At 38.8% G+C, this 19584-nt stretch overlaps 3 protein-coding genes across 8 annotated transcripts; 2 read left to right on the plus strand and 1 right to left on the minus strand.

The window, feature by feature from the left end:
• Positions 1–335: 335 nt before the first annotated feature.
• On the plus strand, positions 336–3200 carry LOC121762767. Of its 2 annotated transcripts, none has more exons than XM_042158754.1 (4): positions 336–618; positions 1395–1548; positions 1670–1966; positions 2474–3200. In XM_042158754.1, the coding sequence occupies exons 2-4, from the start codon at positions 1411–1413 to the stop codon at positions 3050–3052; spliced, it is 1014 nt and encodes a 337-aa protein (XP_042014688.1). In that variant the 5' UTR covers positions 336–618; positions 1395–1410; the 3' UTR covers positions 3053–3200. The 2 variants fall into 2 exon arrangements, with proteins under 2 accessions (XP_042014688.1, XP_042014689.1); XM_042158755.1 differs by lacking the exon at positions 336–618 and adding an exon at positions 710–1034.
• Positions 3201–3659: 459 nt separating this feature from the next.
• On the plus strand, positions 3660–7777 carry LOC121762022 (RNA pseudouridine synthase 5). 5 transcript variants are annotated; one of them, XM_042157751.1, is made up of 13 exons: positions 3660–3810; positions 3925–3982; positions 4059–4133; positions 4264–4354; positions 4874–5036; positions 5295–5382; positions 5549–5645; positions 5773–5848; positions 5950–6017; positions 6129–6198; positions 6686–6764; positions 7260–7353; positions 7493–7777. In XM_042157751.1, exons 1-13 carry the CDS (start codon positions 3732–3734, stop codon positions 7568–7570), a joined length of 1116 nt encoding a protein of 371 aa, XP_042013685.1. In that variant the 5' UTR covers positions 3660–3731; the 3' UTR covers positions 7571–7777. The 5 variants fall into 5 exon arrangements, with proteins under 5 accessions (XP_042013685.1, XP_042013686.1, XP_042013687.1 ...); XM_042157752.1 differs by having other exon boundaries at positions 7496–7777; XM_042157753.1 differs by having other exon boundaries at positions 5561–5645.
• Positions 7778–8720: 943 nt separating this feature from the next.
• On the minus strand, positions 8721–16793 carry LOC121762021. The gene is made up of 4 exons (XM_042157750.1): positions 16202–16793; positions 14812–15711; positions 12419–13549; positions 8721–12223 (listed from the first exon to the last, which is right to left on the minus strand). Exons 1-4 carry the CDS (start codon positions 16440–16442, stop codon positions 9195–9197), a joined length of 5301 nt encoding a protein of 1766 aa, XP_042013684.1. The 5' UTR covers positions 16443–16793; the 3' UTR covers positions 8721–9194.
• Between the last annotated feature and the right edge of the window lie 2791 nt (positions 16794–19584).

A 19584-nucleotide genomic window follows, 5' to 3' on the forward strand; every position in this document is an offset into this window, starting at 1 on the left:
TCTCTTGCTTGAAAAAAGTGTAAGAAGTTGAAATAAAGTTGCTTAATTCTCAATAAACTTTTTAAAATTTCTTTCCCAAGCTGGTGGTTATTGTTTTACCGTAATTTTCAATACATTGACATATATTTATGAAAAAGGCTTAAACATTGAACTATACTAGATATATTATTTGTTTTAAAGTAATTCAATTAATTAGTACAAATCACGGTTGTAAAACGTGAAACCATCAATTTATAGGGGCCAAAACCGAATAATGATTTTTACCGGGGCACAAAGTATAATTTTATAAAAAAGGAACACGCAGATGTTAGTTGACCAACGAATTTTCCCAAAATTCAACACAAAATTGGAAAAGTAATTCGTCAGAATCAAAGGAAGACTGCGGCATGCACTCGCCCAGCCGCCCGGCTTGTGGCGTTGATGCGGTCGCTTTCTCTCTCTAGCACACGCCTCTCTCTCTCTCTCTCTCTCTCTAGATTCCTACTACTTGTAGCATTTCAATCGTATCGCAATTCCAACTTCTGCACCCAACCTACTCCATTTATCTCTCCCTCCCTTTTCTAGAGATCCTTTTCATTTGATTCCAGCTCATTTCCGCATTTGACTTGTTGCGATTAGGTGGGGCTCAATTTCTCGCCTCTGGCTCTGCTTTTTGTTGTTGATTTGATCGCGTACTGTTTGTGAAATTGCGAGTTTGTTGTTTAATCATATGATTGGGATTGATTGTGTGCGTGTTTTAGCCGTAATTCTTCTACTTTTATGGATGATAGTCGTATGCTTTTCTGTGCTTTACTTGAGCATATATTGCATTGTTTTGTTCATTGATTGGCCTTCAAGTAAAGTGAAAAGGAAGGGAGAGAATTAAGAGGAAAAATATTGTTTTTATGATCTTTTATTGTTTTGATGTGTTGTTTAAGGAAGGTGGTTGGAAAGGATGATTGATTATGTTGATCATATTTTGATAATGAGCTAAATCGATTTTCCACATTCATAAATCATAATTGTTGGTTTTCAAAGTAGAGCTTCAAAGAAAGGTGGTTTTGCTTTTCTGATGTTTGTGAAGTTATTCTATATTTTGATGTTTTTGCGATTAAACTTGTGCCTTGTGCAAAGATCATGTGCAAAATCGGCCTATGAATGTATTAGGATAGTATCTAGAATGCGTTCGTGTTGAAAAGGTGTAGATACTTGTCTTGAGACCATTTTACGCCTCACATTGATGTTTGGTTTGTGCTATTGTATACGCATTTCTAGTTGATCGTATACACAATAAGAGTATTATTTTAGCTTGAAGGTAGTGTAATCTTGATTTGTGTTTTCCTAGTTCTGTTTCTTGTGGTTGGTATTATGTATAAACATGTCTTATCTAACAAATCGCTATCATTCTTTTGCAGATCAATTGAATTTTATATGATGGATTTCGCCTTTGGGAACTTGAATCGTGACTGCTCTCCTTCCAGCGAGGAGAGTGCTAGGTGTCCGTTTTTGCAGAACATTAACGCACCAACTAGTTTGTCCTTCTCAAGAGCCATGGCTTTCCCTGTTCCGGTAAGTTGAAGATCGTGCTATACTTCAAATGTTTATACATTCATTACTTAGTTTACCCGGTCGTTTATATCTTCTTCGAATGCTTTGTATTGTCGTGATCTCAATTGTTCGTTCCTTTCAGGCGAGGGACGGGAAAGGCCCTATTTTTGAGGAGGGTCCGAATTTTGATGTGGCATTCAGGGTTTTCCACGGGCAGAATGGTGTCGTTCCTCTTTCTGAGAGGCCTTTTGTTCGCGCAGAGAAGCCTCATTCAGAATTATCTTCAGCTCAATTCAATCCCTTGGCTGCAAAGGCAGCAGCCATCAGCCTCTCCTCGTTTGGCCACGGAGGGCCTTTCGGATTCGATGCATTTTCTGAGATGTGGAAAAACTCAAAGAAGAAACAATCAAATTCCTCTAAAAAGGATTCTTCTTCAAAGGTAATTGGTTGTGTATAGTTTTGTATTAGTTGCCATAGTCCTAAATCCTAATGACTTAACTAGTGATTAGTTCTTCTTCGTAACGAAATTTGGGTGAGTCTTGTGTGAGACGAGTCATGAATCGGATCCAAACACAATAAAACTACAGATATGTCATTGGATCATACGTATTTTGGCTCGTGAGACGGTCTTACATGAGTTTTGTTCAGTGGCGGATCCAGGATCCGGAAATGGAGGGGGCGGAATATATAGTATTAGCTTGGTTTAGTGCGGACATGGCTATTTTTTTTGTTATTTGGGGCGACGCCGGAGGCAAACGGAGGGGGCGGACATGGTAAAATTACATCCCGATAAGGGAAAAATAGTCGCACGGAGGGGGCGATCGCCCCCTCCTGCCCCCCCCCCCCATCCGCCACTGGTTTTGTTAATGGGTTTAGCTTTTGTTTAGTTTTCTTGGAGGAGTTATTTGAATGTTCAATATGTCTCACATTTTTTCTTATTCTTTAGGGAGGTAAATCGCAGCACGAAGCAACGAGCAACGAATGGCTGAACAACGGGAACTGTCCCATTGCAAAGTCATACCGAGCTGTGAACCGCGTCGTCCCCCTCGTAGCAAAGGCACTTCAGCCCCCTCCCGGGGTACACCTCAGGTGTCCTCCGGCAATTGTCGCCGCCAGAGCTGCCCTAGCAAAAACCGCATTCGCCAAGAACCTCCGGCCTCAGCCACTGCCCGCAAAAGTACTCGTTATAGGCTTGTTGGGCATGGCAGCAAACGTGCCTCTAGGCGTATGGAGAGAGCACACCGATAAATTCTCGCCTTCGTGGTTCGTCGCGGTTCACGCAGCCGTGCCGTTCATAGGAATGCTCCGGAAAACCGTGCTGATGCCGAAGTCCGCCATGGCTTTCACCATCGGGGCTTCGATTCTCGGGCAGGTGATCGGTTCGAGGGCGGAGAGGCTCCGGCTGAAGACGATTTCAGCCGAAACTTCGCCTGCCAGAGTTCATGGTGGCCATTGCAGTGAGGTTGAGGCTTTGAAACCGGCTTCTTTGCTGGTTTCTTCTTCATCGGCTCATGTTTTCGGCTAAATTTTCAGTGGTTTTACCTTATTCCAAAACTTTGCTGAGTTTTACACCATTTAACGAAGATTTAATACAAAATGTAATGAGTGTGTATTTATTAAATTGTTTATCCATACATGTATCAATGAATAATGATATATTTTTTGCCTTGCTAGTTGCTACTATAGTACTAGTTTTTATTTGATTGAATTAGTGAACAAAACAATTAAATAAAAAATACTATCAATGATTTTAAATTTTTTTATCAATATATTTTAGGTCATGACTCATGAACCATGGCACTGTCATATGTCACAGTAGAGCTATAATTATAGTACTTTATATGGAGTAGAAAATTACTATGAAGTGTAGTATAAAACTTTGATGCTTAAATCACAGATGTATGTTGATGTAATAGACGATTCGACACAATGTGTGTATAAAGTACTTTAATGATTTTATGAAATGAATAACAATATTGTTGTAAAAGAATTTTTTGTTTTCAATTTTATCAATTTTAAAAAGTAGGATTACACAATATTTATATACTAGTAAATTATAATTTTCGCACTATTTCATATAGTTTTTTCAATGTTAAACAAAGTTTTATTATTGAATTTCAGCCTATAAAATTATGTAAATTAGATTAGTTTCACAAACAACGATTTTACTTCTGCAACCAATTTTTATTCTATACAATAAAAAAATGGTGACAATCGGCGAGCCGTGGCCGGAATTTAACGCCGGAATAAGTTACCGCGATCTCGTCCGCCGCTCCGACTCCGGTAACCTCACTACGCCGCTCTTGAACTTGATGTAATCGATCTCGTATATACATGTATGTACTTACTTGTTTGCGTCTCAACTGAAACTTTAGATTTCGTTTGTTGAAATCATAGGCGCGACGCTGATTGAGTTCTACACGAGGAGATACAAAAGCTCAGCACCGTTGCACGGGTAACCAGCTAAATTAGATTGAGAGGAGCGTTTAATTTGTTAATTGAATGTGTTTTATGTACTGATTGTCGAGCAGCTGGCTGCAGAGAATTCACAATAAGCAGATAACAGTTGATGGTTGTGTCGTGATTGATCCTGATGCGATTATCAGGTTTGATTGATGATATTTTATTGCTGCAGCAATTCGCACAGACTATAAGTGTAGAGAGGGGTGTGAAGTTGGATTGAGGTGCTAGAAACATGATGGCATTGTGATATTGATTGTTTAATTTATGTGGCAGGGAAGGTGCTGAGTTGGTTTATCATCGGCTTCCTTGGAAAGAGCCGGATGCCCCATACTTGCTCGAAATTCTATATGAAGACAATGACATGGTAAAGAATTGAAATTGAATTTGGTTGCTTTAATGTCCAGTTACATACACATGATGAAGGCTGTTTATCCTTAGCAACATGTATCTGATTGAATATGTAGGGATCTGGCATGTTTAAAAGTTCCAAAATATGTCTCGTGCGTTTTGAGATAATTCTGCACCCATGTTTGGTTCTAGAAAAAAGGAGAATGGCTGTAATGTGTTGTTACGCGTTCCAGGATAACTTGACTGTGTAAATTTTATTCCATGTTTCCACCGACGAGGAATGAATGGGTTGGCTTAGCCTTAACATAACTAGGGGGATATAAGAGTTGATCTGCTTCCATCTGTTATAACAAGTTAAGGTAAAAAAGTTTCACTTTTACCCATCTTAGTACTGAAAACCAAACCAACTATAGCTACAGGAATGAAATGGTAGGAGATGTTTCTACTCAACATATGCACATTAATGCATATTTCATGGTAGTAATACTTAAAAACTGGTCAAGTGCGGCATCTTGAATTCTGTTAATCCATTCAGATTGCTCTTAATAAACCTTCGGGATTGCAAGTTCTACCTGGAGGATTGTTTCAGCAGCGAACTGTCTTGACACAACTCCAACGGCATGCAGGAAATCTGAAGGCATCAGGATGTCAAGAGCCCCATCCCGTTCCTGTTCATCGTCTTGGAAGGGGCACGTCGGGTTAGTCTTGCTAGATTGTTCTGTGTGTAGAGAGTTGTTATTATATTTTTATTGTACTGGTTTTAAAAATGTGATAATTGTGCTAAGTATGAATCTAGCATATTTTGGCTACCTCTTGGCTTCTGTTCAGAAGATTCTCTATGCTGGTTTCTTTCTTGAAGTGATTTGCGAATAGTTACGAGTTATTATTTCTTCCTGGACTTGGTAGTTTCTTGGGATCATGAAAAAATCCACTTTTTTCCATTGTCTACGCACTAGGGGTACTACTTTGTGGCAAAACAAAGCTCGCGAAGTGTCGTCTTGCAGCACTTTTTGCCGATGGGACATCAGTGGTTGGGGTATCTGGGTAAGTGAAAACCAAATAGATGATATTTGCTTTATCATCTTCCATATGTTTGAACTGACTCATCAACAATGTCTTATTAAATCAACAGAGTAGCAAAAGTATTAGCTTTTCGGCTTAGGTTTGATTTGATGTTGTAGAGAAATGTTGTTGAGGCAACTTGTAATAGATATGTGAACAGGAACAGTGGTCATCTACAGAAAAAAACAAGGAGTATAACAAAACTATATCGAGCCCTAGCAAGTGGGGTGATCGTTGAGGATGAGGTAATAACAGTTCTCATTTCTGTTTCTGCATGTCTCAGCCCTAGAAAGAATATCACCTTGATTACTTGCCCGTTGGTAATATACTCCATTTTGCTGTTAGTTACCTTGTTACTTTATTTCTTGACAGGTTGTGATTGATCATCCCATTGGTCTGGTGAGATATCCTGGTGTCGCCCAGGGGTTGTATGTAGCATCTCCTTCAGGTCCCATAACATTTCACATATACCATACAGCTATACATCAATGTTAAGTAACTAAACACCCATCACATGTATAGTCATGAAACATAAATTTTATTTATCAGGGAAACCAGCCTTGAGTAAAGTTACAGTTCTGGAAAGAAACAAGCAGAGCAATTCCACATTAGTCCAGGTTTGAAAATCGCTATAATGTTAAAAACATCTTTCTTTAGCTTGATTATCTAGATATGTCTCTCTACTTTTTGAAACAATCTTGAAAACTTTGCTGTATTGTATTGATTAGGTTGAAATCAAATCTGGGAGGCCTCACCAAATCCGTATACATCTTTCTTTCATTGGGCATCCACTGATCGGTCAGTTCTGAATAAACTTTATATGCTTGAAATGTTTGTTTTGTTAAGCATTCAGAAGGAAATGGAGGGAGACCCCTGCTTGTACATAAGAAGCAGCTCTGAAGTGCTATTAAGCTACTCTTTTATCCTTCTCTCTTGTTATTTGAACAACCTCCAGGTTTAATAATTGAAGTTAGCAGGATAGCTATTTAGCTGTTTAATGTTCTGCAGCTTTTCACAACAATTATAACATCATTGTTGTAGTTATCTTCTTACATGAGTGTATAACTATATTTTAAAACATCTTCTTACCCCAGTGGTTTTGAAACATGTAGAAGAACTAACTCTACCAAAAAGTTAGGTCCAAAGTATTTTGTGTTGATACTTAAGTACTACCACTAAACGCTTTCTAATCTTCAAGAAACGTAAGTGAATATTTATATGGCTTGGAGCACTATTACTTTTGTGGCATCAATCATCATTTAAGAATTTCTTCTCACTGGTGCAGATGATCCTCTTTATGGCACGGATGGGCAACCGAAGCATACAGATCATGAAATTGTCAGTGAAAGTTTTGCTCAAGATGGGTATGAATAAGTCCTGAAATTTTATCATTCTTGCTATGGCTTGTTTCTGCTTAGAGTTGCCATTACCTTCCTGCATGGCATGCATTACTATATTCCAATATGAAGCAGAAGCCTAAACTGCAATTGATATTAGAGAAAATTCTTTGTCATGGTAATGGAAGGAGTTTTCCTGCCCATAAACAGTAATAACCTTGATTATGTGCTGTAAACAACAAACTCCCATGAAAATTTCCCTAACATTGTCGGCCTCAAGTTAATGTCGTCTCCAAACAAAGTCGAAATACCTGCTCTAATTAGCAATTTTGTTGCATCTGCTACCCATTTCAGATTTGAGATGTATTAAGTTTCCCAATTGTTGGCATACTGTATATGATTTCAGTGTGTCAAGGCAGTATATTATATAACCATTATTTGCTGCTTTTACTTATGTTTCTTCTATATTATAGTACTTCACAAGGCAGTTATGGACAGTAATAGTACTTCCATTCATTTCAGAGGTTACAAGAGGCCTGAAAAACCCGTTCCCGGTGATTGTGGCTACCATCTACACGCTCATCGCACAGCTTTTTCCCATCCTGCAACAAATGAGGTAGTCAAATTTACTCAAATAGGGAAAAAAGCATCTGCTTTACTTGGTTCAGTTGCAATTGGTCCTTTTGCATGGATCGATGTTCTTCTATACAACATTTTTCACATGATGCTTAGCTAATTAATCAGTTCCATTGTAGCAGATAACTGAAATCATTGCTCCTCTCCCACCTGTTCTACGGATGCAAGGAGAGTCCAAAGCCGAAGTAGGTATGTAAACATAAGGGTTAAATTTGTATTTCAATTGCTGTTTGCTATTACAAAGATTCGGAGTAGCTAGCAATTCGTATGTTTTGTCATAATTTATACCTTGAAGAAATATTTCCGTAGATTGATCAGTCTTTCTTTACCTTATCCATGTTCTTGTACTAGGATTATTAAATTTTGGGGTAAATTAAGTTTTAGGTGTCCCATGCTGCTTTTTATTTGAAGTCTTCCTTGGAAGTTGGAAGTAGTTTAGAGGGACCAACTCTCTCTCTCTCTCTCTCACACACACACTGATAATCCTTTCCATAAAACAGTCTCTATTCTCTCTCTAGCAAAGAGGATCATTGGATTGTTGAAATTTAGTTCCTAGCTGTTTTTTATTTAATGTCTTCTTTGGTGGTGGTGGTGGTAGTAATTTAGACGTTAGAAGGACTGACTCTCTCTCTCTCTCTCTCTCTCTCACACACACACACACACACACACTCTTTGATAATTCTTGCCATACACAATCTCCATTTCTTTCTTTCTAGCAAGGAAGGTTATTGAATTGATGAAATTTAGTTCCCAGCTGTTTTTATTTGAATTCTTCCTTGAAAGTAGTTTAGAGGAACTGAATCTCTCTCTCTCTCTCTCTCTCTCTCTCTCTCTCTCTCTCTCTCACACACACACACACACTCATATTTCTTGCCTTAAAACAGTATCTTTCTCTCTAGCAAAAAGGGTCATTGAATTGCTGAAATTTTAAATGGAATGTAAAGATGATATACTCCACATAAGAGTGGGCATACACATTCGGCTATTGGGAAAAGAGGAAGGCCGGCATAGCCGCTTTTGACACGACAAGATATTGTAATAACGATATTTAAGCAAAGTTGGAATATTATAATACTACTAATACTATAATCAGATTTATTCAGCTCTATACACAATCTACAACTTTCTTTATTCCACCTACCACTTCGTTGAAAGTCAAGAGTGGGTAGGTTTTGACTTGGAATCAAAGTTGATAGTATTAATCCAATCACTCACGTGATTTGTTTAAATTGTTTTACTTACCTCTCTAACATAGACTATGTACACACGAGCCACTTAACTTTTTACTTCTAAAAATAAGTTAGTGAAAGAATAAAGATGCACATTCAAATAATCAGCAACACCAGCAACACAAAAAAAGTAAATTTATATATAACCGATTCACCACCAATAAATGACACATTTTCCCCTCTCATAACTGAACAAACAAAACTAGATAAGCCATAACAAAGAACATGAAAAGAGATACCTAATTAAGAAGAGCTCGTACCATTGTGAAGCTCATTGGGGTAATGATCCACATTACATGAAGATGCACTGAAACAGAAATTCCTCTTTCTCCTCCACATCTATTTTGACAGATTATTTCTGTATCTCCACCAAATACAACAAATACAAAGGCTCCTGCAATATTACAAAATCTAGAAATCTTCTGACCCAAAAAAAGAAAAGAAAAAGGGATGGTTTCTGGAAACTGTCCACTACTCTAATGCTGGCTGCTGAGTTGGTGACATAAAAACTATAATACAACGCGACAACAACGCGACAACACGTGACCTTATCGCACAGTGGCCTCTGCTAAAAGCCTCCTCCCCGCTTCTACTACTTCCCTACATCCCCATTACTCATCCACGCATCGTCTTCTCTAACTCCACTCCCTGTCTGCATTCCTAGGTTTTGAGCTTTTGCATAGTGCATTTTGATGGCAGCAACGGGGTCAGTAACGCCAGGGCCCTGACCAAGAATCCCCCCTCTCCCAACAACATTGATTCCGACCCCAACTACTCCTCTCGATTGTTGCTGCACTCCTGATACAACATCAAACCCATTTCTTCTTTGCATTTCTGAGAGTAATGCATCTTGCAGCTGCTCCATGTCTAAGGCGAATGGAGGCAATTCTCGATTCCTTATTACCTGGTAATCTGCTACACCATTGCTGCTACTCGGATCCCTGCTTGGATAAACAGAGAGGCCATTTAAGGAATGGTCATTGCTTCTAATGACTCCTTGTAAAGTTGGCTGATCTAATTTCACAGCAGGCATCGGATGATTGCTGAAGGCAGCAGGATACTTGGCTAGCAAAAGAGATGAGTCAGGCAGAGGAGCAAAGCCCATGTTCGTCCTGTTCCCATCCCAAAAACTAAAACTCCTAGGACTATTATCAGAGACCATATAATTATTACAGTCAAACTTCGAACGAGGTGAATCTAAATTAGTGGCATTTTGATCACCCCTGAATCTCAGGTTCAGTGTCTGGCAAACTGGTTTGTTGTGCTGGTCCTCACCGCCTTCCCTTTCTGCACGAGAATCAGGTTTCTGTTGGGTTGATGTCAAGATTTTGCCAAATAACTTGACATCACCATTCCTGGAAGGCTTCTCCGCATCAGATGAGCTCCCTGAATGGGGTCTCGAATGGTCCCTGCTCTTATCTTGGGTTGGATAGGGTGCCTGGACTTCAGCCTGATGCTTTGGGCCGGTAGCACACTTCTGAAGGGAGAATTCTCTACGCCGCTCTGTATGAAACTTATCATCCCGCTTGAAGATATTATGAAGTGGTATATGTTTTTTGCAGTTAACATCCCCATTTGTTTCCTTCACAGTCTGCACAGAAACTGGGTAACCGCTGAGTACTTGTGAAAATTTATCTGGATCCGGCTGCAGGTAGCCTGAAATACGCTGCTGCTGGCCATTCAATGTCCTAACACTCCTCTTAGGATCCTTTTCACTGATCCCATTAGAGGCAACATTTGACAAAGCACTAGTACTCGAGTGCCTCTGATACTTGATGGGCACAGAGAACAGTGTCGATGACTCCACGGAAGTAAAGTGGTCATTCTGCTCTGCTAAGATGGGACGAGATTTTTCTGAACAGGTTCGGGGGTCGGCTTCCGTTTGGCATCCAAATTTAATTTGCATCAGAGAATGTGCATTAACTGAGGGATGGGAAATATTCCGAACAACCTGAGGGCAAGACTCAGTCTGATTTACTGCAGAGCTATCGGAAGTAATTTCAGTGGAACTAGCACTCTTGTCCTGAACTTTTTTGCATTCCACATTACCCTGAACTTTTTTGCATTCCACATTACCCTCAGTTAGGATAGGCCTTTTTCTTTCGTTGTCTTCCCCTTGAGGCCCATTAGAAATCTCAGCCACAGCCTTGCTATCAGCCTCACTTAACATATTTTGCTGGCCACTGTTATCTCCCTTGTTAATTCCTATAGAGTCAGTTTTGGAGAATACGGCCAATGTTGTAACTGCAGGCTCGTGTCCACTTGCATGGTTTACACTATCATGTGTTTCATCATCCACATTGACGTCTATAGCTAGATTGTCATTTGTCACAGCATTTCCCAAAAAACTCTTCCCAACCGGTTCAACATCCATAGAATCCAAAGGGCATGGTCCCCCGTTACCAACACATCCACTAGAATCAGGTTTCAAATTGTGTTTTACTGCTACATCAGATTCATTACTCAACTTAACATCCACAGGTGGGAGATCCTCTTCCATCCTGCAATCTGAACCATTATTTCCAGTAACTGAGCAGGTTTGCACAACACAAGCACCTTCGGTGTCACTACTGCCTCCATGACCGGAATCAAAGACCCCAGTGCCAACCCCAGGCCGAATCTTATCCAATCCAAGACATTTTCGAGCCTTGCTGAAGAATATCTTGCACTGCTCACTGGATCTTGTTCTGACACATTGAGATATCATTGCAAAATCCTTGCCACAAGATGAAAGAGTTTGAACAAAGGCAGATTTCTCCTCATCAGTCCAATCAGTAGAATCCATCTCCCCACAGCTCTCATCGGAGCATTCGTCATCAACATTTTGTGTAACATCAGGAGTCAAAGGCAGTTTCACACAGGAACCAACTCTCTGACATTTCCTGTCCTGATACCCATCGATAAGGTCAACTGAGCTCGTGATGCAGGAACTCATAGCCTCAGATGATAAGGAAGCACACATACCAGCCAACACATCAGCAGCCACAGTTTCATTGTTGTACATATCCAGACTGTTTGATCTCTGCAATGGAGCTTCACCCCTTGGTACTTTGTGAGAACTAGATGCTCCAAAACCGATCCTAGATGCACTTCTCTGCTGAGTTTCTAAGCCATCATTGACACTAGCTGCAATCATGGAAGCTTCACCAAGCATATCAAGAGAAGCAGCATTCACTTCACGATTCCATCTTTTACCACTGCCTACCAAGTAGGTGCTAGATTGAGACTTCTTTTGCTTTGCAAACTCTGGCTTCTTCCTAGCTCTCTCAAAGCTTTCTGACTTGTGATTCTTGTAGTAGAACTCTATGCAATCAGCTATTGTTTTATGTTCCAGGAAAGATGCAATCTTCCCGAAGTTTTTCCCAAAAATAGCAAGCTTATCGATGAAAATTTCCCTTTCTTCAGCAGTCCATGGATTGATCATAGACTTCTCTTTTTCAACAGAACAAGGATCTTCAACCAGTGCATTGTTAGAAATAAACCTTGACATTCGTGTCTCCTTGTCCAAAATCAAAGCTGGCATCTTTAGAGCAGCCCGACACGGCTTGAATGGCAACTCTGAAAGCAACCTGGTAGTGTAGTCAATTACTTCTTCTGCAGGAACTGTTCTGGAGCACCCACCTGCAATACAGTATTGGGAAATCAAGTTCAAACAAGTCCACAATAGAGTAAATAAAAGGAGGTGTAAGAATAATGTCCACAATAACTCCAGCAAGTTCACATTGTCATTATTGAAGTATGAGCACAAATTATAAGGGATCCAACAAAAAAAAGGTATGAGCAGAATAGGAATATAAGAAGTAAATAATTACTCACCAGGATAAGATATTCGAGCTCGATTGGCAGAACGGTACTTTCTTAAACCAGTATGACTTAGATCAAACATCTTATGAGACTTCCCTCGAAGTTTCCTTATTGAAACTACACGACCTTCATTCCAGAAATGCTGAAATACCTTAAATTTGAGGGTGACAATCTTCTCCCTGAATTTGAGAGACCTCTTTTTCTTTAAAAACTTATCCTTAATTACCAAGGGGCCACTTTGTAAAGAAGAGGCACTTAGTAAGGAAGAAAAATCAAGAAAACTCTGCTGTGCGGGTAATAACTTATTCAACTCCTCCATCGCAGTATTTACAGAGTTTCTATTTGAAGACAATATAAAGTCGTAAATATGATCCACATCAGAATGTGTATCACCACCACAGGGCAGACCACGCTGACTAGTCTCAATAAGTTTATGATCATCAGTACAACAAGTTTCATCATGATTTCCAGGACCATCCTCCAAGCATTGCTCCGGCCTATGAACACTACCAAACTCCAATCTCTTGTTACCTTCAACACAACGCCGTGGCTCAGTAGGAAAGGTATCTTCCCCAGAAGGCAGCTTCTCAACCAATTTAGATGTAGCACTACCTGGACTGTCAATTTCCTCATCTTTCACAGCCATATGGATATCCTCCAATGCAGCAGCAACATTTTCAAAATTCGTTGCTCCAGACGAATCAACTCGCAATGGGCCAGGTCCAATAGTGAAACTAGAACCATCAAGCCTCTCTTCACAAGGTTTCAATCGGCACTCTCCTGGTAGCAAGCTGGAATCAGTTGGATGAGGACCATTGGCAACGAGTGACCTCAGTTCAGTTTCAAACGAATCAATTTCTGATTCAGTCACCTCAATTGCTTTTAGGATGTTAACTTTCCATACCAGTAACTTATTTATTGAGGTGGACCGTGCATAACCAGTTTCCACAGATCTTGGCTCATCAGATTGTAGCAATTCATTTATCAGAGAGCTTAAATGGGCGATAGATGTGAGCTCCAAGTTTTCCAAATTAAAAGCTGGTCCGTCATACTGAGCATGGGACATAGCACTTGGTGAACAGCTCCAATTTGCAGTATCATGATCCATATTAGCAGCCTTGGCAGACTCTTTTTCCTCAATACCTGTGAGGTACAATAGATTCCATATGAGAAGATGATAACCTTTAACACGTGAGGACAAAAGGAGACAGCTTAATCCAGAAAGATACCAGCAAAATCTCAATTGTCACAATCAGGTAGATATAGAAGCATAGTTCACCAAATTGGGAAACATATTTACCTAAAATGAGAAATCTCTTTAAGGGACCACTAAAGTGAATATAATTTCACTAATGGCACGATAATAAATGTGTAAGTGATAAAGTGAATAGACCCCCCATCCAATACAAGCATGCAAGCATCAACTATTATTTTACTCCACTATATAGTATTCCCCTTGTATGTGAACCATGAGACACTAACTTAAATCCACTGGGAGTAACATCCAGATAATCACTTATTAGTTTTGTGTTTATTACACATCCTACATAACTGTAGATGGGATCATGGGCATTCTCAGCAGAAATTTGATGAACTCATCTCTCCAATTTCTATACAACCCTTTCACAGCAGTTATCATGTTGGCACTCAGTTTATGGAATAAGAAATAGTCAAAACTACATATAAGAACCAAATATTTTTCATCTTCAATTATTGGAAGAGGAGAAATAAGAGCATGAATATTAGGTCTTCCATTAAAACACAAACCTATCAACTTTTGGTATAAACTCAAAACTAAATGAAGAGGAACCAAAAGACCCTTTGAGATTGCAGTCCATCTTTAACAATAAATAAACAAAACGGAACCCTGAGAGGAACATTTAGAAAAATAAAAATAAAAATCAGTTATCTTTTTATTTGAAAAATAAGATAAACTAGCATGTTCACAGCTTTGCTTCACGAGCTAATTAAGGTGCGTCAACAGTACACTAAAGTAATTTTAAATATGATCAAGTGTGGCATTTGAACTACTTGCAGGAGTTGTGTGTAACAGAAACCACATGCATGAGCAGTGCCCACTATCAACTTTTCCTCATAATGCAAATTGATTAACTAATCACATTGGTTTCTTTCACACTCAACGATAGTGCATCATCTGCTACACAGGGTATAGCCAGGCAAATGGTCTCCGACTAACTAAAACTATAGTAAAGGAAAATCTACTGTGGTAAGAACTGCCGTAATGCATTAGCTTGCATTTTTTATGAAACAGTTTGTTTCCTTGGCAGGACAGACGTTTAAATCAATTTTTAATTTCCTATTTCGGCTAAAAGGGGCACAAAGAGGTAATACAAATCAAATAACAGCATAGAAAAGGGAAATATACAGAAACTAGGAATATATACCTGGCGAAGAACTACAGGCAACTGAAGTGGGAGTAGCAGATTCAGTACAATCAGAAAAGCATGCAACTCTTGGGCTCTTATCAAGTATGTTGACAGAAGGCAACTGCATGACTTCTGCATCACTCACACAAACTGTCAAGCCATCTTTTGTTATAACATCTTCAGGGCCTTCTACTTTCTTCTTTTCATATTTTGCTAGACCCTCACCCCAGCCCAGGCGCGGCTTCTTCCTGGAACTGGTCTCATCAGAAACAGCCGGAGCAGCTGGCACAGCACAAACAGCAGCCGGAGACTGAACAGGTGTCACAATCTTCTGCTGAGCATCAACTACTATCTCAGAGTCCGCCCCCATACTCTTGGAGCTACTTGAATGGCTCAAACCAGATCCCCTCGAAGACAAGCTTCCAGACCGGCTCCATTTAAGTGGCTTCCAATCTATCGATCCCAGGCCATTTTCTTTCTCTGACTTATGATCTGAGCTGGCCGGCTCATCACCACCATCCTCATTCTTCTCATTGTTCTCTTTCACAGGAGGCGGAGATGGACTTGGTAAGGGATCAGGAGGAGGATGACAAGATCCATTACTTTTATTGTTGTTATCATGACATGTCTCAGCATTCTCTACAGACTTCTGAGTACTAACCTCTGCGGTGGGTCTCCCAGGACCACTCGCACCTGACGACGCAGCAGGTTCCCAAGATGTCGACTTCCAGCCTCTCTGGTTAAACGATGCTCCCCTATTTCCCCTGCTATTTCTAAAATACCTTCCATCTCCACGATTTCCAAAAGGGCGAAAATTATCATCTTCTATGTTTCTGTCACCATACCTAGACCCAAAAGGCATAAACCCAGGACCAGCGTCTTCCGGATACATGTGCCAACCACCCTGCTTACCATGACCTTCAGCCAGAAAACATTCCAAAACCAAAAGAACAGGAAAAGAAACAATCAACACAAGAAACATATATATCCCATACAAAAAAACACACCATTCAAATAACTTAAAACACCAGTTTATAGTTTACATATTTTCAACCAAAAGATTAGCAAATCAGAGCTCAGATCTATTGAAACACCACCCACTCACCAAATTTCAACTGCTTGCCTATATATGTCACAGATCTGCTTAGATAATTGTATACAGAAACCTTCTCTTCGAGTGACACTGACCCATACAAAATAAATCAAGCCTCTGAAATAAATAATTATGCTTAATTATCTGAACCCACTTTTACCCCCACACAGCCAAAATCAGAAACAAATAACAACCTAATTTTTTCAACCAAGAACAAGAACCTATATTAAATTTCTATAACCTAAAATTTTCTAGATGAATTTCAGTCCAAAAGGCAAAGAAAAAGAAAATCAATTCCACATATTGACGACTCACCGGGTGGGATAGGGCGCGAGCGGAAGTCCGAATACCAGCGCTGCTGCTGCTGCTGGTTCTGGTTGTGGCCGTGGTGGTAGGGCGTGGAGTGCGGCGGCGGCGCGTGCGGGTGGTGGTTCTGCTCCCGCCATCTGTGTGGGCCCCCGCCGCCGAATCCCCCGCCACCGAAGCGCGGGTCCGAGCCGGATCTCTCGTGCTTCCGGAAATCCCTTCGATCCCAGGGCAGTTGCTCCGGCGGCATCAAAAATTAATTTTTCTCCTGCTCCCGTTTCTCTCTGCGGCGCCGCCTCTCAGTCTCATCCAAACCAGGACTCTCGCGCCACGGGGGAAAATCAACGGCCGCTGAATCGCCGGCGGGGAGAAATCAGGGTTCCAGAGGCGAGCAATTGGGCGAATTAGGGGCGGATTTGTGTGGGTTTTTGTGAATTTTTGCGTTTCCTTTCTGCGTTGGTTTTTTTGGGGGGTTGGAAAAGAGGGAAGAAGGGAAAGAAAATCTGGGGTTAGGGGAAGTGAAATGATAAGAGACAACGAAAAAGAGGAGAGAGAAATAGTAGAGAGAGGGAGAGAGTGGTGAGAGAGTTCTTTACCTTCTTTTTTTTTCTGTGATTTTGTGTTTTTTTTTTTTCTGTTTCCTTTTCTTTTTCTTTTCCATTTTGTGGTGGGGTGGGTGGGGTGGGGTGCGGTGGGGTGGGGTGAGGGTTTGTGACTTTTTGAGCTGATCCAAAATACATTGTGCAGTGAGAAGTTGTACCTTTCGGAAAGCCAATAGCCCCCGGGTTTTTTATTTGTACGTTGGCTTTTTATTTATTTTAAAAACAATTTGTATATTGATTTTTTGATTTATTTCGCTACCTTTATTGGAGTTGTGATAATTTATAAACATGCATGTGGATTTACTTTATTTCTCGTTTTGTTACTTTATATATTGATGCTAATGATGATCTCGTATTGTTGTTTGTAAATTTTGGATAAAGTTTGTTAAGTGTGGTTCATCCCAATTATATGGAGTGTGTAGCTTTTTGGTAGCTCAAGTTTCCTAAATTTAAGATGCTTGGAATCAAACTCAATTCTATCATGGTTATAAAATCATGTTTTCTAAATATGTAGATAAGTATAGGAGTTAATTGATCAAGATCGGTATAGAAATGACTTTTTATTATGTCGGACCTTCGAATCTTTCTTTTGATCTTATTATTTAAGTGTTTTTACTTCTTTTTATATCAATCAATGATGATTAAGTACGGCTCGAATCTTATTCATTAAAGTTATCTATCTAGCCGTCATTGGTCATTGTATCACTTTTTATCATGTATGGTCGTTAAGTATATCTTGTCATGTTAAAGTACTTTTACTCGTATCGACTGTACATGACGGTAGGCGAATCATATTCGATTCTTCGATGATCAATGCGTATGCATGCTTCCCACATTATTAATCAAGTTTTTTCGATTAAGTTTAGTTGTTGTTGACAATTCACAAAAAATTACTCATATTTATGCATCTATAATAAGTGTTTACATATTTATACCCACTTCAACAATACACCCACAAATTAACCTAAAAGGGGTATATTTCAAAATAGTGATATTGCTTAGAAAAAGGGAAAATATATTACCCACAATTATTTGGCCAACTACCCTTATCTGATAGCTCTAGCTACTGCCTCCTCTTATGCAGGAGGTAGACCTTTTTTTATAATATCGTTATTTATTATGATTTGTGTATTTGTATTGTCACACATAACATTTTCTGGAAGCCTGCTTAATTCTTTATTTTTCAATGGGCCCCATTTGCATGATTTTAACAAATTGGGTTTGCTAACATGGTAGGCCCATCTACTAAAAACAAACATCATCATATGTCAATAAAGAGAAGTAAAGATAATGAAGAATAATAAATTCATCCTTTTACTGTGGATCGACATTATTATTTTCAGCTAGTTTCGAATATTTACTGTCTTACTCAAATTAAAATTAAAATATTATGCCTTATAATATATGTCAAATTATAGATTAACTTATTTGTTGTTCAAAGCAAATACCCAAAATCAGGTTAGCCAGTAAATCACATTATTTTCGATAGCAAGTTATATTCTTTTTGCTTTTGATGAGGGAAGCGAAAAGAATATAAATGAACACGAGACTTCGTTCGTGATGCATAAAAGATTTATCGATCAATCCTTCCAAACTAAATCAATCATATTTTATATGATATCAAAGTATATCAAAAGTCCATTTATAAATTCTTTATGCCATCAGGATTCTCGCAAATGTGGTATCAAATTTAATTAGTTAGTGGGATTAGAAGCCAACGAGTGATTATTTATTGCTTCAAAAACCATATATTCGTAACAATTTTTAATGGGCTTTTAAGCACCCATAATTTCAACCAATTTAAAAATAGATTTGAAATTGGCATGGTCCAATTTGTCCTCACGTATCCAATGTACCACTACAATATCATGTCACTGTAAATACTCATGCATTTTTATTTCTATATTCGTATTTTTATTTATATTTTCTTCCTTGATAGGAGGAGAATTATGCAATCACTATCCGTAGGTCAAAAGATTAAAGAAAAAAATAAAATTATAGTACTATATCGACAATTTCTGTACGACATATTCGACCAGCAAAGTATTAGTGAAATTCAAATTTATAATTCCAGTATCATAGATATCGACATCCACCTAAAAAATAAAACATCCCCATTATAATTTCAATAAATTATACTCCATCCATCTCATATTACTCGATGACACTTTTCATTTTAGATCGTTAATTTAGAATTGATTTTTTAATATAATTAAATTAGTAGGATTTTAAATGTAACGAGAGATCACTTAATAATGAGATACTTAATTAACTTTAATATATTAATTGAATATCTTAATTCTTACTTAAAATATAAATAGTGTAAGTATATTTGGACGAGCAGAAACAGAAAAGTCCGACTAACATGGGACAAGGGGAGTACGTAAAAAAAGATAAATCGAACTCATGACGACCATCCAGCCAAAAACTAGGCCTACATTTGAAATAGTCAAGACTTGAAGGACTTAAATGCAAAGAATTGTAAGACCACTTCATACACGAGGAGTGATATACACATCATATACTACGGTCATATTATGCTATCTTTCTCAAATTTATTTCTTAGAAAAATGGTGACATGTTACGTCTTTAAATGACTTATAGATGATTAAGTCACAATAGAGATGAAAATACTAATTGAATCTTGACACGATTCGTCTAAAAATGACTTTGGATGATTAAGTCATAGAATGGAAATATTAGTATCAACTCCTTTAGTTGGGATAGTCGACAATTCCATGTTATGAATTTCGTGAATAAATTATAAAACAGGCTATTTAAAAATACACT

The sequence above is a fragment of the Salvia splendens genome, chromosome 13 (assembly GCF_004379255.2).
Source record: "Salvia splendens isolate huo1 chromosome 13, SspV2, whole genome shotgun sequence".
NCBI classification, from domain to species: Eukaryota; Viridiplantae; Streptophyta; class Magnoliopsida; order Lamiales; family Lamiaceae; genus Salvia; species Salvia splendens.

Excerpts from the sequence above, each read along its gene's own strand:
- LOC121762767 (XM_042158754.1), top strand. The coding sequence starts at position 1,411 with ATGATGGATTTCGCCTTTGGGAACTTGAATCGTGACTGCTCTCCTTCC. Across the intron at positions 1,549-1,669 it reads CCATGGCTTTCCCTGTTCCG|GCGAGGGACGGGAAAGGCCC; the intron begins GTAAGTTGAAGA and ends CGTTCCTTTCAG. Across the intron at positions 1,967-2,473 it reads AAAAGGATTCTTCTTCAAAG|GGAGGTAAATCGCAGCACGA; the intron begins GTAATTGGTTGT and ends CTTATTCTTTAG.
- LOC121762022 (XM_042157751.1), top strand. The coding sequence starts at position 3,732 with ATGGTGACAATCGGCGAGCCGTGGCCGGAATTTAACGCCGGAATAAGT. Across the intron at positions 3,811-3,924 it reads CGTCCGCCGCTCCGACTCCG|GCGCGACGCTGATTGAGTTC; the intron begins GTAACCTCACTA and ends TTGAAATCATAG. Across the intron at positions 5,849-5,949 it reads GTATGTAGCATCTCCTTCAG|GGAAACCAGCCTTGAGTAAA; the intron begins GTCCCATAACAT and ends TTTATTTATCAG.
- LOC121762021 (XM_042157750.1), bottom strand. The coding sequence starts at position 16,442 with ATGCCGCCGGAGCAACTGCCCTGGGATCGAAGGGATTTCCGGAAGCAC. Across the intron at positions 15,712-16,201 it reads CTCGCGCCCTATCCCACCCG|GTCATGGTAAGCAGGGTGGT; the intron begins GTGAGTCGTCAA and ends TTCTGGCTGAAG. Across the intron at positions 12,224-12,418 it reads AGCTCGAATATCTTATCCTG|GTGGGTGCTCCAGAACAGTT; the intron begins GTGAGTAATTAT and ends ACTGTATTGCAG.